The following is a 14630-nucleotide window of genomic DNA, read 5'->3' as shown; positions in this document are numbered from 1 at the left end:
TCCGCACAAGTCCGATGCTCGTGAAGCAAATCGTGAACTGAATCAGCTAATCTTCTAGGTTACATATATTCGCGAATCAACCTGGGAACCTGCACGTCACTGCTACCGCTTGGCCACCAGCCACACTAGTAGACTAGCACATTATCCACTGTCTATCCTCGTCTAGAGACCACAAGCGAAGCCGAGATGGAAAATAATATTGCATTTACGTCGAAACAAAGTCCTATTGCAAACTGCATAATCACAGCAACGTGTATTGAGCAGGTAAAAATCATTTACGAGTACTTTTTGGCAGGAGAAACAATAGCGGAGCCCTTCATTTGAACGACAGTAAACAAGAGTAAGAAAAGTACAAAATGCGCACACGAGCAGGCAGAAATAGCGACTGGCCACAGATCTGGTAAGCGTTCTGGTGGCTTCAACAGACATAATCCGACGACCAAAGCTTCGCAGACCAACAAAGACAAGAAGACCTAAATGGAAAAGGCAGTAGAGAACGTTAAAAAATACTGTCACCTTGTCTATGAACCGCAGGTGCGGATTCAAATTGATTTTAAAACACTTATGATGCTATTTCGACCAATTGCTTGACACTCTGGGGTGTAAGCCTAGCCAGCAGAGGTGGTCAAAGTCCTTGATGCTTTTGCGGCATATACACCGACTCATGATATACATACACACGATCTGTGCATACGCACACCATGAGTGCATGATGTTGGACAAGGAAGGTGCATATATAACATTGTAAGGCTTTCTAAGTCTCGCGCCACACCTCCATGCTATCACGGTGATGCTAAGCGCCAACCGCCAAGGGGTAAGCCATGGATACCATTGTTACTAATCAAGTCTTTTGTTCTGACCCAGCCGGGGATCGAACCCACGACTTACCGATCAAGAAGCCTTGCGCATCACCATTACGCTCTCTTGTCGGTTGCACCAGCCAAGCCACTGGCAAAGAATGGCTAGTTATTCACACGATGCTACCGGTAACTTAGATTTGACAATATCACACAGGCCGGAATACAATTACTGACACATCAGACGCTTAGATTCATATGCAGTGGTTCATCAGAGATAGCTACCTATGAAATTGCAAGGTGTATCTTCGTGACTAAAGCAAACGTTTAATGAATCAAGTATGCGGAATCTTCAACAACTGGATTCACTGTGATAAAAGGGCTATTGTGACAAGATCACTCATAAAAGTTATGCAAATACTTAAACAAGTTTCTACTTCACAAAGTCCAAATTGTAAAAAGCAAGCAGTAATGCCTAAATTTTCACTGGATATATCAAGTTGATGTTTGAAATTCATCCATCTCTCGGGATGTGTACTCTCAAGGGCGTAGCCAGGTGATTTGGAAGTAAACACCAGTGCAGTGACATTAAAACAAAATCTTGGCAACTTTAGATATGGAAATCAGGACTTCACCGTCAATGTGCTCCTACACAGTGTGACGTAATTTTAAATAAATATAAAATAAACTTGCATCAGTTCTCATTTGTCTGATAAGTCTTATAATCATCTTACCGTAGCTCTTATCATCTGCCCGAGCAGTTTTTGCCCCAATATACCAAACGAAAGCCTATCGATGACGCTCGAAATCACCGCGCATGGCTTCAAAGCTTCGGAATTCCACCCGTAGGTCATCAGCAGGAATATATATTTCGTCGAGTAAAACTGCACCATCAGTCCGTCTTTAAACAGCAGCGCCGTCATGCTGAAAGTTGACACGTGCAAGAACCAAGTCACGAGAAACGGGCATTCGGAATACAGCAGAATGGAAGATCTGGAATATAACAGTCACCCATTAGGTGGACTTGTGGCGTCCCACAACAAAAAGGCTACTTACACAGCGGGTATCAAGATGGACTTCTCGTGCACTTGGTATGAAAATAAAAAGAAAGCAATTGGCACCACGACCTGCAAATTGATCGATGCCGTGTAAATAATAGTTGCATATCTTGACCTGTATAATAGGGTGTGGATTGAAAGGACACTTGGTCACAAAGCTGCAAATGATACAGCCACTTATCTATGCCAGAGTATGTTTATTGAAAATAAATATGAGGTAATTGAAACTGTCACTGATGCTGGCTGCACACTATAAAAATGCTGTAGAATTCAACTCAAGCAAATCAAAATTACTTCAATTGAAGGTAGAAAACTAAAGTTTTGGTGATTTATAACAGACTTATATTCAAATACGTTTCACATTACCTACATGCATATAGCTGGCACTATTTATGAAGATGGTTCCATTTGTAGACTACTCCCGCTACTAAGTAAACAGTTCTTGAATACAGTACTTCGGAAAATAGTGATGAATAAAAGATAGTTTTTCGTTTAATAATGAATCGTAATATCCGATTATCAGTATAGCCATAGTGTCTGGGTCACGGCAAGCAGAATACTTGCGGTTTCGCCGATTTTCAACGGCACGTTATTTTCAAGTTCCAAAATTGGAAAAAAAGATGTAGTTTCAACTATTAGGGAAGTGGCATAAAAACAGAAGCAGCTAAATAAGTAGTTCATGCAAGTAAAATGTACGCCAGTAATCTGAAATAGTATAAATACATAGATACTCACCACCAGGTGTATATGTTACAGTTATATTTCGCTGCCGAGAAAACCATTATCGAGAACGAGAATGTAGGCTATATTAACGAGAATGGACAATGTCTAAAATAGACTTATTGAGAATGGACAGTACCGAGAAGGAATCAACGGTCACTTCAACCGCTGCTAATAATCAGCCTAATTGCTGAGAAACTTCGCTTACGCAGGAAAACTTGAAATTTCGGACAGTGGCTCGAACGCTCGTGTGAATAGCGGAAGGGAGAGAAAACAAGAGAGTTACGACTGCACACATCTTGACAGCCTCCGACGGCGCTACGATGTCTTTCAATTTGAGCACCTGGAAACGGAAAAATACATTTCTACCAGGACAATTGAGAACGTTGATTCTCAAAACTGGAACCGGAACTTAGATGGACGGCGGAATGAACATGGTAAAGAATGAGTGGTTATTCATATGATGCTAACTTATTTTTCACACTATCACACAATTACCGACACATCAGACACCCAGATTCATATGCAGTAAGCAGTCAAATGAATGGCCTGTTGGTAATTTAAACAAATGTGAGCGCACATCATTACAAATATATTTGGCGAAGGTTAGGCAATCCATCTATACAAGTTGGAATAGGATGTATGGATTCCCCCTCCCTGTTGCATCGCCAAAGGAAGGGTATTTTCTCACACAGAAGTTGTGTTATGTTAACGTATATGTAGAGGGGTGTAGCCAGGAAGCGTCGAAAGGCGCAAATGCTCCCTCAAATTCATGCCTTCACGATGGATATTTGTGACGTCACAAAATTACTAAAAAAGATTGCTCCCCCAATTCCGTGTCCTAGTTGTGCGAATGAATATATGTGGGAGAATCTTACCATAATGCCACTTGTATGCCTAAAGAGAACTTATTTACTGCAATTTGCTTCAATCTCGGATTGTAGCAGCTATGTTTATTTACTAATTTTACTGTGAATAAAGAACATAATAATAATGTTTTATGCGAGTAGATGTAGGCCTATGTGTGTAACAGACGTGTCGTCATGTTCAGAGATACTACTCAAGACAATACAAAAGAAACATTACCGGCGATATTGCACACCAAAAGCTTGCCACTTTGTCCTCGTAGAGACCGCGATTAACGGGGAACAATCTGCCCATTACCAACAGAGAATCTTCCAGGCTACTCGTAAACGGGAGCCAGCATAATCCAAAAGTCAACAGAACTGCAATTCCCAGCTTTCCAACGTTGAACACTCTGTAATGTAGATGTCGCAAAATCAATTCGAAAGACATCGCAATCGCAATATTCACCCGCGAATGATACCGGCCTTTAACGCGTCTCCGAGCAAGTAACAGAAAAACGGTATTGAGTGATACAACTCCATCTGCTTGTAATTCAAAGCCAGACAGAAACAAATCGATGAAAAAATAGAACTTCCTTTGCTGATAAAATATGTTGCCAGTAGAAACAGTCCTAGGCTGACGGTGTTATATTGAAAATGTCCGTAATCGATGAGTATCAGTCCTGGGTATAGGAGTCCAACCATATAAGTCTCACGGTCGCTTTTGAACGAGTTGCGGCTCAACAAATACAGGGCGGGAATGAATAGCAGTAAATCCGTGAATAGAACTGAGTATCTCATGAAAAGCTTATGCTCATATCCTTCCGTCCCCCGCGATTCATACAAACTGACCCATCCCGGGTCGATAGCGCCTGCTCTAGAAATAATGAAAATATGTTAGCAACTGGCTTTCACCTGATAAACAACATATTTATGTTACATTTTCCCGAGTATCCAGCTATGATACGCAGTCAAAGGCGGATAGTCGAGCCCCCAATAAAGGAGGTTGTTGTCTGACGAATTTCTATACCATTCCGTGACTGGTAAATTGGCGGTTATTTCTTGCCAGTGCCTCTGCGCTTCATAATCGCCATACATGGGTGATTTACCCTTGCCTACAATAATAAAATGGTGTCAGTTCAAGCTTGCGTTGCGTATATCAGTATATGTTAAAAATCTAGCTCATGCTTAGCTTATTGGTAAGCAAATATTTATAAGGGGTCAGATAGGTGTTGCATAATAGTAGCATACAGGTAATATTTTCTGATTTCTTCCTCTTCTACCTCACACCCCCGTACTTATATATATTTTATTTGGTAAGTAGAAAGTAGTTATCGTGAAGATGTGACCAATAATTTCGAATGTAGCCCACCACCAGCTTAATACTGAAAGTATGCGGTGACACCTCCAACCAAATCCGCTTTTCAAATTACTTGCGTGCTTTTCCAGCTACTCACTTCCTATTTCCACTTGAAACAGTTTCTGCATTCCTTACAAATAGCATCTTCTGCTTGTACTCAAGTAGAAATTTAGGACATTAATTCTACTGGAGTAGCAATGTTAAATACTTTGACCACCTCTGAAAAAAATAGGCCTACCTGAATACGATCCATTTCCGACACTCCAACGTATCAGAATTCCAGCCACTGTGCAAGTTATCAGGAAAATCCTCTCTGACATCGAATCGATCCACTTGCCAGCCATGATATATATACAATGTATTTACAACTGAAATGGATAGAAATGAATTATGCACGGTGCATAGGCTACACTAAAAATGTGATAAGATAATAAATACCGTACTGCAAATAAAATACCACAACCAACACCACACCCAGTCGCTGTGTTGGTACAGAGCGACCGTCAAGTGATTCCACGCTAAATAGTAACATGGCAAGTTGTACAAATAGCAAGTAAAGGTACTAAAAGTTCCCAATATCCTGAAATCAGAAGTTGCAGGCCTAACAACTTCCAGGAATAATTGTACCAGAATAACTTATTTGACTAATTTCAGTACACTTTCAGGAGTAAAATTCTGAAACTTCCTGCTTGAACACAGTGATGAATACGTGTTTCGTAGGAATAGCTATTTCTTTATTGCGGAGCAGGGAAATCTAGACTAGAAATCAAGCTTTTATATAGAATGCCTGAAAGTTTTGCTTGTATGGTGGGTATTGGAAATGCTCAACTTGGGAATCAAGTTCACAGTGTTTACTTTCATTCAGCCCTTTCCACACATATTCAATATTCATGATTGGCATAACATCAAACTGAGTGGATATCTGATATTCTGGATAGGGGCATCACAAGTGACGCTGCATACTCAGCATGAATTCTGGATTTGTTGAGTTTCCATTACAATGTTGATTATTTTTCACTCGATTCTCTGGATACACCTCAGATACTGTAATGCATCATAGTAGCATATATTGAACATCAAAATTGCAGCAATATCAAGAACAGGAAAGCATATCTTTGGCATCTTGAATCATCTCATTCCATGAACGCACATCTTAGAAGATCAAATACATTCACCAAGATTTCAGTACCGAGTGTTGTGATTCTTCAAGTGATTCACGACCATCTTTGATGGATTTTAGTCAACAACATGAAGCATAAGAAAACAAAGTTGTACTATTAAATAGTTTCACTTTGTTGAAGACACATGATGCAAGTTATAGTTTTTCTGAAAGAGGTGTGATCAAAATGTACACGATACCCTTGATTTCCAAATTACCGTATCGTAAACTGAATGTTTCAATATGATCCATGGAAAAACTCAAGTTGGAGGTAACTTGTCAGGTAAGCCAAATATTGCTACAAAATCAGACTCATTCGCAATGGTTTGTGGGCAGATGAGCGTGCGGCATAATAGCATGCGACACATCGGCATGCGGGTAAAGTTAAAATTGAATTCAGGATCAGGATTGGGTTTAGGTAGCAGTTAATCTCGTGGTTAGGGTTAGTTTTGGGGTTATAAAGTCACATGCTCAACTGTCGATTTTCATTGCGTCTCAGGTCTCAGGCTCAAATGCCATTCATAACATTCTTCTGGACACTGGATATATTAATCCGTCATAAGCGTTGACAACTGTACCAGAAAAATTTTCAGTCGCCTCTGCCGCGAGTGTATCGACAACCAGCGAATCATTGTCCATGTTTTCATGCAAATTTTTATCTTTGTATCTCTGACTGAAATGAGTTAGTATTAAAGTCGACGCGCCGGCCGCAGACGCAAATTCCGCGGCCATCGACGGAGTCGAATGCCCGTTTTCCACACATTGCTTTATGTGCGCGTTTTCATTAGTGGCTTCATGAACCATAACGTCACAGTTGTGGCATATATCCAGCGCGCCCCACGAGTCGCAGGTGTCTTGTAAAATCGCTACTTTTCTTCCAGGCTGATCAGGACCGATGTAATCGTTAGGGTTTATGACCGTACCATTATCCAAGGTGATTGCCTCGCCGTTTTTGACTTTGCCGAATAAAGGGCCACGGGGAACACCGGCTTCTGCAAGCTTTTTTCCATCTAGTTTTCCGGGCTTCGAAGGTTCTGTGAAAACATATCCGAATGCAGGAATCCGATGTCTAAGTTGACCGGCCATCACAGTAATATTCTTATCCTTAGAAATCAACCAGCCTCGATGAATCGGATCGTAAAATATGGCGCGTCCTGTTTTCATTTCATTGAAATGCAACGGACTGGTGGCTTTATGTTCAATCTCCCAATCGGGCTCTTTTGAATGCCAATTGCCAACCTTGACTGGTACTAATTCGTGAACGACATATTGAAACGCTAACACTGAATGAGATAAGCTTAGAGTTTCTCTTATAAACCTACGAAGGCCTAAAGGTCCGTATATTTCGATTGCATTATTTGGTAAGTTCATATCTTCCTTTTCAATACATTCCGCTACATCGTTTGATGACTTGTAGGCCATTGATATTGTGCATAGCAGCCCAGGCAATCCGAATAAATGGTCTCCGTGCAAATGAGTGATGAAAATCTTGGTAACTCTTCCAGGCCGAATTGATTTATACTTCATAATTTGTGTTTGAGAGCATTCACCACAGTCGATGAGGTATACATCTCCATCCAGACGCAACGCCATGCATGAAGCTCCTCTGAAAGGAGTGGGGTACCCTGACCCTGTACCCAGAAACGCAATATCAAATGACATTTTGATTTCAGTACATTTTATAAATAACACCTGCAATCAATTGTAAAAGACGATACGGTATGTCACAAGAATTTTTTACCTGAGATTCAACCGACTGTCATGTCACAAATTACAAATACCAGCCCACAAAATCTCGATGTTATATCTTATATCATATTTGCTAAATGAAAATCCATTAACCCATCTGTAGGACATTCATTTGTGCATGTTACTTGGCTATCGATGGCAAGAACTGTTAATCTGGCTTGGAAATGACAATTTTATGACAGGCCGATTAAAACAATCATACTCTAGGACATTTTATGGAGAAACAATGTACCACATGTATTGACTAGATCAGTGGTTATCAAACTGGGGGGCGTGAAAGCATCTGAGCACCTCCAATTCGTTGTTATTGCTCTGTGTATAGTCTGAATTTTATATTTGAGAATGCTCTCAACTAGCATTCTGGTTGCATTTTGTGATATGACAATAGGGGGGGGAGGGGCGCGGAATGTTTCACTTTCATAAAGGGGGGCGTGTCTCAAAAACTTTGAGAACCACTGGACTAGATTATAAAGCTTAAAAGAGAATGAGCTTATTGCGAAACCTTCCAGCTCTCCATAATACCAAGTAAGTCATTGAAACGTGACTGAAATTTATTTTGAAACCCAAAGTAGGCAGCTACTGGAAAGTTTTACAACATCAGAATAATGATGCTAAGAATTACCCTGGACAGGCTGAATGATTTTTGCATACACAACATAAAATGAAGTATAGGCTAATGTGTAATTAATGAATATTTAGTATCAGAAATGTGGCGCCAACTCTTACCTAAATGATGGCATTCCCTGCATATGATCTTTTTATGGGTTGATCCTCATTCTCATAACCATGATATGTGATTATCACAGGCTACATATTCAGGGAGAGCTTCATACCCATATTATGATCAGTAAAATTGCACGGGTGTGGAATTATAGCCTACAGCTACATCATTCACGTGTCTCAAATATCGCATCTCAAAATTTGCAATTAAACAGATGAAACGAATCACAAAATCAGATATTGTACAGTAAGCTACATGTGCACGAGCATATTGTAACATGACAGTACCATGTATCACAGATACAAACACAGGTTCGCGAATGAAAATATACAAGGTAGCCTACTGAAATACTGGAGATATGACAATTTACAATCTCCATACCCCGAAGTATGCAACAAATTAGATGGATAGACTATTCAGTGCAGATGTCGTTAGCAGTCCAATCAATGAGCATAAAGACTCTCTGACAATCAAATATCATTTCTAGTCGGTATTTATCTTGGTGATAGTAGGGGGATCAATGATGCTTACCAGTAATCGATAATGTAACACCTCTCTAATGTTGTGATACTTGTTAATACAATACTTCAAACATTACATGACATCTTTTCAATCTAGTACCTGGTTAAAATTTGTTTTATTTGTTTGTCTTGGGCACGCTTACACGTAGTGAATGCAGGTTTTTACTTTTGCACGGCATGATATAATCTCTAATGAATTGATTTAACAGATGCGCCACATTGATTAATCAATAAGGGCAAAACAAAATTTACAATATTATCAAAGAGAATGAAGGTTTTTCTCTAGGTTCAGCTGATTCCTACCACTTCATACCAACCGATATAGTGTTTTCAGACTGTAGCGCGTGAAATGTGGTATGTAACAGTTTAGGCAAATCTGTGTCTTTGTATTTATCAAGCAATTTCACATCCCCATATTGAACACTTTTGGAAGGAGTTTCCTCATATTTCGCTTGTAGTTTGTCAAGATGCGCCTTCAGAGCTTCCTTGCTTTGAGCCGTTCCATCGGAATCTTTGATTTGACCGCCCCCGTTAAGACAGCCCGACGGGCACGCCATCACTTCGACGTAGTGATATTTGCAGTTTTTGCGCTTCATCTTTTGCACGAGATTTTGAATACTCCGAAAACCGTACGCGAACGCAAAATTAAGCAACGTTTTTCCATTTTCATCACACAGCGACACTTCTTGAAAGTCCTTATTATTACGAAGGACTTTATACTGAAGGTCTTTCACGGCTATCTCGAATAATTGCTTCGCACTGTCCCGAAATACGAAGTCTAAATAACCACCAGATCCTCCACCAGGGTTGTTGAATAAATTTTCTGAAGTCAGCACTGCCTCCTGCAATTCTTCAGGTACATTCGCTTCAATATTCGGTATATCCTCAGATATAAGTTCATCGATTGAATATGAAGAAGTCTTCATCATGTTTAAAACTTCAGACGTCGTCAAAACTAAATCCACATCTTTACTGCGATACACATCGTTATAAAAGTCTTCTCTCGATGCCTCAAGTTTTTTATCGTAACAAGGCATCACAGTGACGTGGTATATTGACCCAGGAGAGCAATTTTTGAATTCCGACATGCGAGCTTTTACAAAAGACCCAGCGATCTGCTGGGGCGATTTAACGCTGCTGAGATGCGGCACGATGAGGTTGCCGTGAGTTTTTTCCGCGTAGCAAATCCAGCCTGGACATGAGGACGTTAAGATCGGGAGTTTATCTTTGTGTCGGTTGAACGAATCTTGGAACTCTTTGCTAGATTCAATCAACGAAAACTGCCGGAAATACCCCTCGTCCAAAACCAACATTGCTCCTATTTTCAAGAAATAATTGTTGATGACTTTGGCTGTCTCTTTCGAGGATTTTGCCAAGTGACTTGCGAGGGACGCACGGCTTTGAGGGGAGACTGAGATGACAACATAGCTTTGTTTACCAGTTTCATTTTCCTTCAGAACTTTCAACAACTCTTCGTGACTATGCTGTTGTACTAATATTGTTTCGGCTGACGTAACGCAACCACTGCACGCTAGGCAGTCGCTCAGAGAGACTTCTGCTTTTGGCAAGGTCTTCACCGGTTCAGTGGAAGAAGAATTTATTTCTGTGTATGTGCCATCATCGGCCAACTTGATTTTTGGCCGCTTTTTGTTAAGGCGAACTCCTTGCGACTTTTCAACTTTAGTAGGTTTAATGCACTCTTGGGATGGTCCGATATAGTCATCTAGATCCGTCAGTTGCAGCGCTCCGCTGAATTTACTGGACATCGTACGGTAATTGTACTCGTAAAAGGCGAGAAGATAGCAATGCAGCTAAATTCGTTTTAGGTTTAGAGAATACTATCTGCGATAATGATTAATGAACATGTGAAAAATTGATCTACGGAACGCCACTTCCGTTATTCATATAGAGAAAGAATTACAGTGTGACACGTCTGCGACACCAGTTAGGGGGTGTATTCAGGATTCAACTCGCACACACGCATTATCACGTTATCTGACGAGTGTGTTGTTTTGTTTTGAGTTTCCGTAATGTAACACGTCTCCATAGACTCCATTCAGCATTCACATTCAGGCTGTAGCTGACTTGATGATCTCCAGATCCCTTCGCTATACAGTCTGGTTCTCCATTGGTTTATATATTTCGCTTTGTATTTACGTATTTTATAGTGGAACCGACTAAAGAATTCTTTCTCTCTCTCCCTAAACAGACCAACTTGACCCCAACAATGATGACAATAACAACAACAAAACAACAAGAGCGCGACACGAGTCACAAGGACCCAGACACTCTTCTTGACAGTTGTCACTTGACACGTTGTATCTTCTGACCTCTTACGAGAAAACAGATTGTTAGGAAATTGTCCGCCAGGTGACTTCATCGAGCTGTCAGAAACCGTAGGCCCGAGTCGGTATTTATAGTTTTATTTCAATACTGCTACTGCTGTCCCGAGATTCGGATTATTTCATGTGTATTTTATTAGTATATTTCTTATAGTCATAACCAATATATTCAGCTGTATCATCTCGCTACACCCATCAAATTCGTCGACACATTTATTATTCGTCATTTTGATATGTTCCTCCACATAGTTCTATGTCAGTCAATGTCATCATTCGATGAAAATTGGTTCTTTTAATATTATTTTGTCTCTTTGCATGTGTCTACGACTTTCGTTATGTGGGTACGGATTGACAATAAGATGCCTGTATTCCAGGTCCGCAAATATTGTGATTAGGCGATACATTTATTAAGTACAGCACACGCGCGTCATCGAAGTACAACTACCATATGATCAGGACTGAATACGAGAAAACGCATTGCTCTATCAAGTATGCCGGACCCCAATTGTGGAACAGCATCTCGCCGGCTATCCGACAGTCGTCGAGCATGTCCGCATTCAAGTCGAAATACAAGCAATTTCTTCTAAATCAATACTAGCCAGTCTTCAGGATTACCGGACCACGACCTAACATCGACCTCGCCCTCCGCCACATACCACCTCATTTTGTCGCTTCCGTCTTATATTCTCTGCATTACTTTTTATTCAGTGTGCATGCCTCTTATTTACTTCGCCTAGGCTAAGGTGGGTGTCTGATCTTAATAGCTACTCCAAGTTGTTTCGACACCTTCCTATCTTTTCATTGTATCGCAGTCTTGTGATGTTTTGAAACAGAGCAGTTGTTTTTAATCTGACCGTTAACCGATACTGGTGCCTAGCCTGTGTTGGTGATGGGCTACATTTTCGTGAGAATTCTTCGAACTGCACACTTAAAACGCGACTTCCCCGCATAGGGCCTATACAGATACAATTAAATTCATTGAAGAAGTTGATTTATTTGTATAAAGTACAAAAAGGAGAAGTGAATTTGAAATAAAACCATCTTTAGGATTAAGAGCATTGAAAAGATATTGGTATAATATGATACCGACGAAACCAATACGAACTAGTCCTATGTAAACGATACGGGGATATCGTCTTGTCTTTCGTGTTTAACATTCACAAAGTAACGATTACAAACAGCCTGATTGTTCATTAGGCTAAAGCCATTATCCAAAGCGTGTTCGTTATCAGATTCATCGTCTTCCACAGTTAATTCTTCATCATCTTCTAATTCAATATCATCGGATTCGTTGGTTTCACCATCGTCTTCTCCAAGCGATTCCCTGTGAACACCGGCCTTCTCTTCGATTTTCTGGCGTTTGTACTTTGTACGACGATTCTGGAACCATACTTTAACCTGCAACAAAATCATGAAATTTGAATCTATGTTGCAAATTTTATTCTGAACTATCGGCATTTACCTGTGTCTCAGTTAATTTCAAGGATCTTGCAAGCTGTTTTCGTTCTGCTCCAACTACGTAATGGTTCTTCGTAAACTCTTTTTCAAGCTGCAGCAATTGACCAGGGGTAAAAGCGGTTCGTATTCTTTTAGGTTTACGGTGAAATGGATTCGACAGGAAGAACCCGAATCTTGCTCTCATCATAGGATCTGAAAATCATTAAATATAATAAATTACCATCTCGCGAAAATTTTGGCCGCCATTTTAATTGAACGCACCGTGAAAAATTGCTATGTTACGCCGGAACGACGGATAGCCAGTTCCGCTAAACATCGCAGCTCAATCTACGCCGGACATTTCCCGGTTTAATTAGATTAGTGAATGCTGTTTCTTACCGGCAGTAGCTGACGGATGGAACGGTCTTGTTAAAGCCGCAGATTGACGCAGCAGCCACGGATTGTAGGTAGTTCTCCCGTCGGGAAGTAAACTGAAGGGATGCCCTCGTTGTGCAAGAGCTGCAGGCGAAATTGTTGAATGCGGAATTTGTGGTTGATGCTGGGACGTGGTAGTTTGCATAAATGGATTTTGTAGAGATGATGGGATCGTCGGGTTATGTCCTGGTAGACGGTGTCCCAATCCGGATGCGGCAGCGACTGCCATGGCATGGAGGATTGCCGGATCCATGATCTGAGTTGATTGAGGTTCGGCATTTCTAGGGTATGGATAGGGATAGGGAATTTGGGAAATATTGGCCATAGTTGGTAATGGACTGTTAAAGCCAACCAAAGTCGGAGACATGTCAGTCGAGCTAGGTGACAGCGAACATCGTCCGTTACGCAATGGAGAAGTCGACGTTAGTCTACTTTTAACGTTTGATTCGTCAAACGTAAAAGCGTTCTGTCCCCTTGTTTTATCAGCGCACCCATCTTCGAACCGTCGAAGATGTTCCTGTCGGATGTACGGGTGAAATCTTGCTGATACTTGAGCCGAAGCTACTGTCACTTTATCATTGATGGTGGAAGGCGACTTCGAATTGGATTTAGACTGTCCGTACACGAGCGACGCAATGTCGAATCCCAGCTTATTTGTCTGCGTGGCTTGCGATTCCACGTCGCCGGAACTGTCCAGTTGTCTTTGATCTAATATCATCATGTAGCTGTAGCCACTCCAGCCGACACACAATAAGTGCTATAAATATTTACGTTGCTAAAATGTGCAAAGAGAAATAGGTTGTGTCAATAACGGTGCTCGATCTAACTTAACCGTCACTATTTCGTTGCATATAGCCTGCGGATAAATTCGTCTGGAAGGACGGAAAGTTTGTGATCGATTCTGTCAAATCTTCGGCATATATAGTCCCTCAACAAGAGCTTTTTTCGCTCCAAGGAACATGTTTCCATCTCTCCTGTTGCCTAATAACACATGAGGCATTCGTTACAAAATTTCGAAGAAATGATTTGACAATCGTAGAACTATAAAGAAAACGATATTTATAGTAAAAATGCTTTACTTTCAAGAAAATACGGAAGTCCGTGTTCTCAAAAAGCGCTCTTCATAGCACATCCAAACTTCGGTGCGCACTTATCCGGAGAATAACATATCATAGATATCGACGTTTGCTGTATTGAGTATCCATCAATTATTCGCGAAAATATGGATGCCTATGAAAATAATGGAAGCAAATTCATACGCATTAAACTAAATGATCACATTCCAGAAATATCATTTTGGAGTAGAATTTCTCAGGGTGTAGCAATTTCCCAATCATTTTGTAGGTAGAACTTGAAATGATCAGTCAATAATATTACATTGTTATTCGGCGTATAGGCTAATTCTCATTTTCGGAGGTGTTGTTTGAAAACAGACTAAAAGACAGTTTCATGAAAGTGCCTGAAATATTTTTCAGCCGAGAAATCA

The 14630-nt window shown here is 40.6% G+C and overlaps 4 protein-coding genes across 4 annotated transcripts; all 4 read right to left on the bottom strand.

Annotated features, from left to right (window-relative positions):
* Positions 1-182: 182 nt before the first annotated feature.
* Positions 183-5157, bottom strand: LOC145453634 (dolichyl pyrophosphate Man9GlcNAc2 alpha-1,3-glucosyltransferase-like). Its single transcript, XM_080331607.1, has 8 exons — positions 5019-5157; positions 4361-4535; positions 3890-4297; positions 3662-3833; positions 2784-2918; positions 1854-1924; positions 1532-1790; positions 183-473 (listed from the first exon to the last, which is right to left on the bottom strand). Exons 1-8 carry the CDS (start codon positions 5122-5124, stop codon positions 276-278), a joined length of 1524 nt encoding a protein of 507 aa, XP_080187733.1. The 5' UTR covers positions 5125-5157; the 3' UTR covers positions 183-275.
* On the bottom strand, positions 5149-7601 carry LOC145453638 (zinc phosphodiesterase ELAC protein 1-like). The gene has a single exon (XM_080331610.1). The coding sequence runs from the start codon at positions 7599-7601 to the stop codon at positions 6459-6461; it is 1143 nt and encodes a 380-aa protein (XP_080187736.1). The 3' UTR covers positions 5149-6458.
* A 30-nt stretch (positions 7602-7631) lies between these two features.
* LOC145453635 (cytosolic Fe-S cluster assembly factor narfl-like) lies at positions 7632-11191 on the bottom strand. Its single transcript, XM_080331608.1, has one exon. The coding sequence runs from the start codon at positions 10694-10696 to the stop codon at positions 9230-9232; it is 1467 nt and encodes a 488-aa protein (XP_080187734.1). The 5' UTR covers positions 10697-11191; the 3' UTR covers positions 7632-9229.
* A 1055-nt stretch (positions 11192-12246) lies between these two features.
* LOC145453636 (uncharacterized) lies at positions 12247-14042 on the bottom strand. Its single transcript, XM_080331609.1, has 3 exons — positions 13109-14042; positions 12735-12922; positions 12247-12670 (listed from the first exon to the last, which is right to left on the bottom strand). Exons 1-3 carry the CDS (start codon positions 13863-13865, stop codon positions 12383-12385), a joined length of 1233 nt encoding a protein of 410 aa, XP_080187735.1. The 5' UTR covers positions 13866-14042; the 3' UTR covers positions 12247-12382.
* Positions 14043-14630: the final 588 nt, after the last annotated feature.

Source organism: Botryllus schlosseri, chromosome 13 (assembly GCF_051294905.1).
Source record: "Botryllus schlosseri isolate E-star chromosome 13, Bs_hap1, whole genome shotgun sequence".
Taxonomy (NCBI): domain Eukaryota; kingdom Metazoa; phylum Chordata; class Ascidiacea; order Stolidobranchia; family Styelidae; genus Botryllus; species Botryllus schlosseri.
The sequence above is the reverse complement of the archived record's forward strand: the minus strand, read 5'-3'. Positions and strand labels throughout refer to the sequence as shown.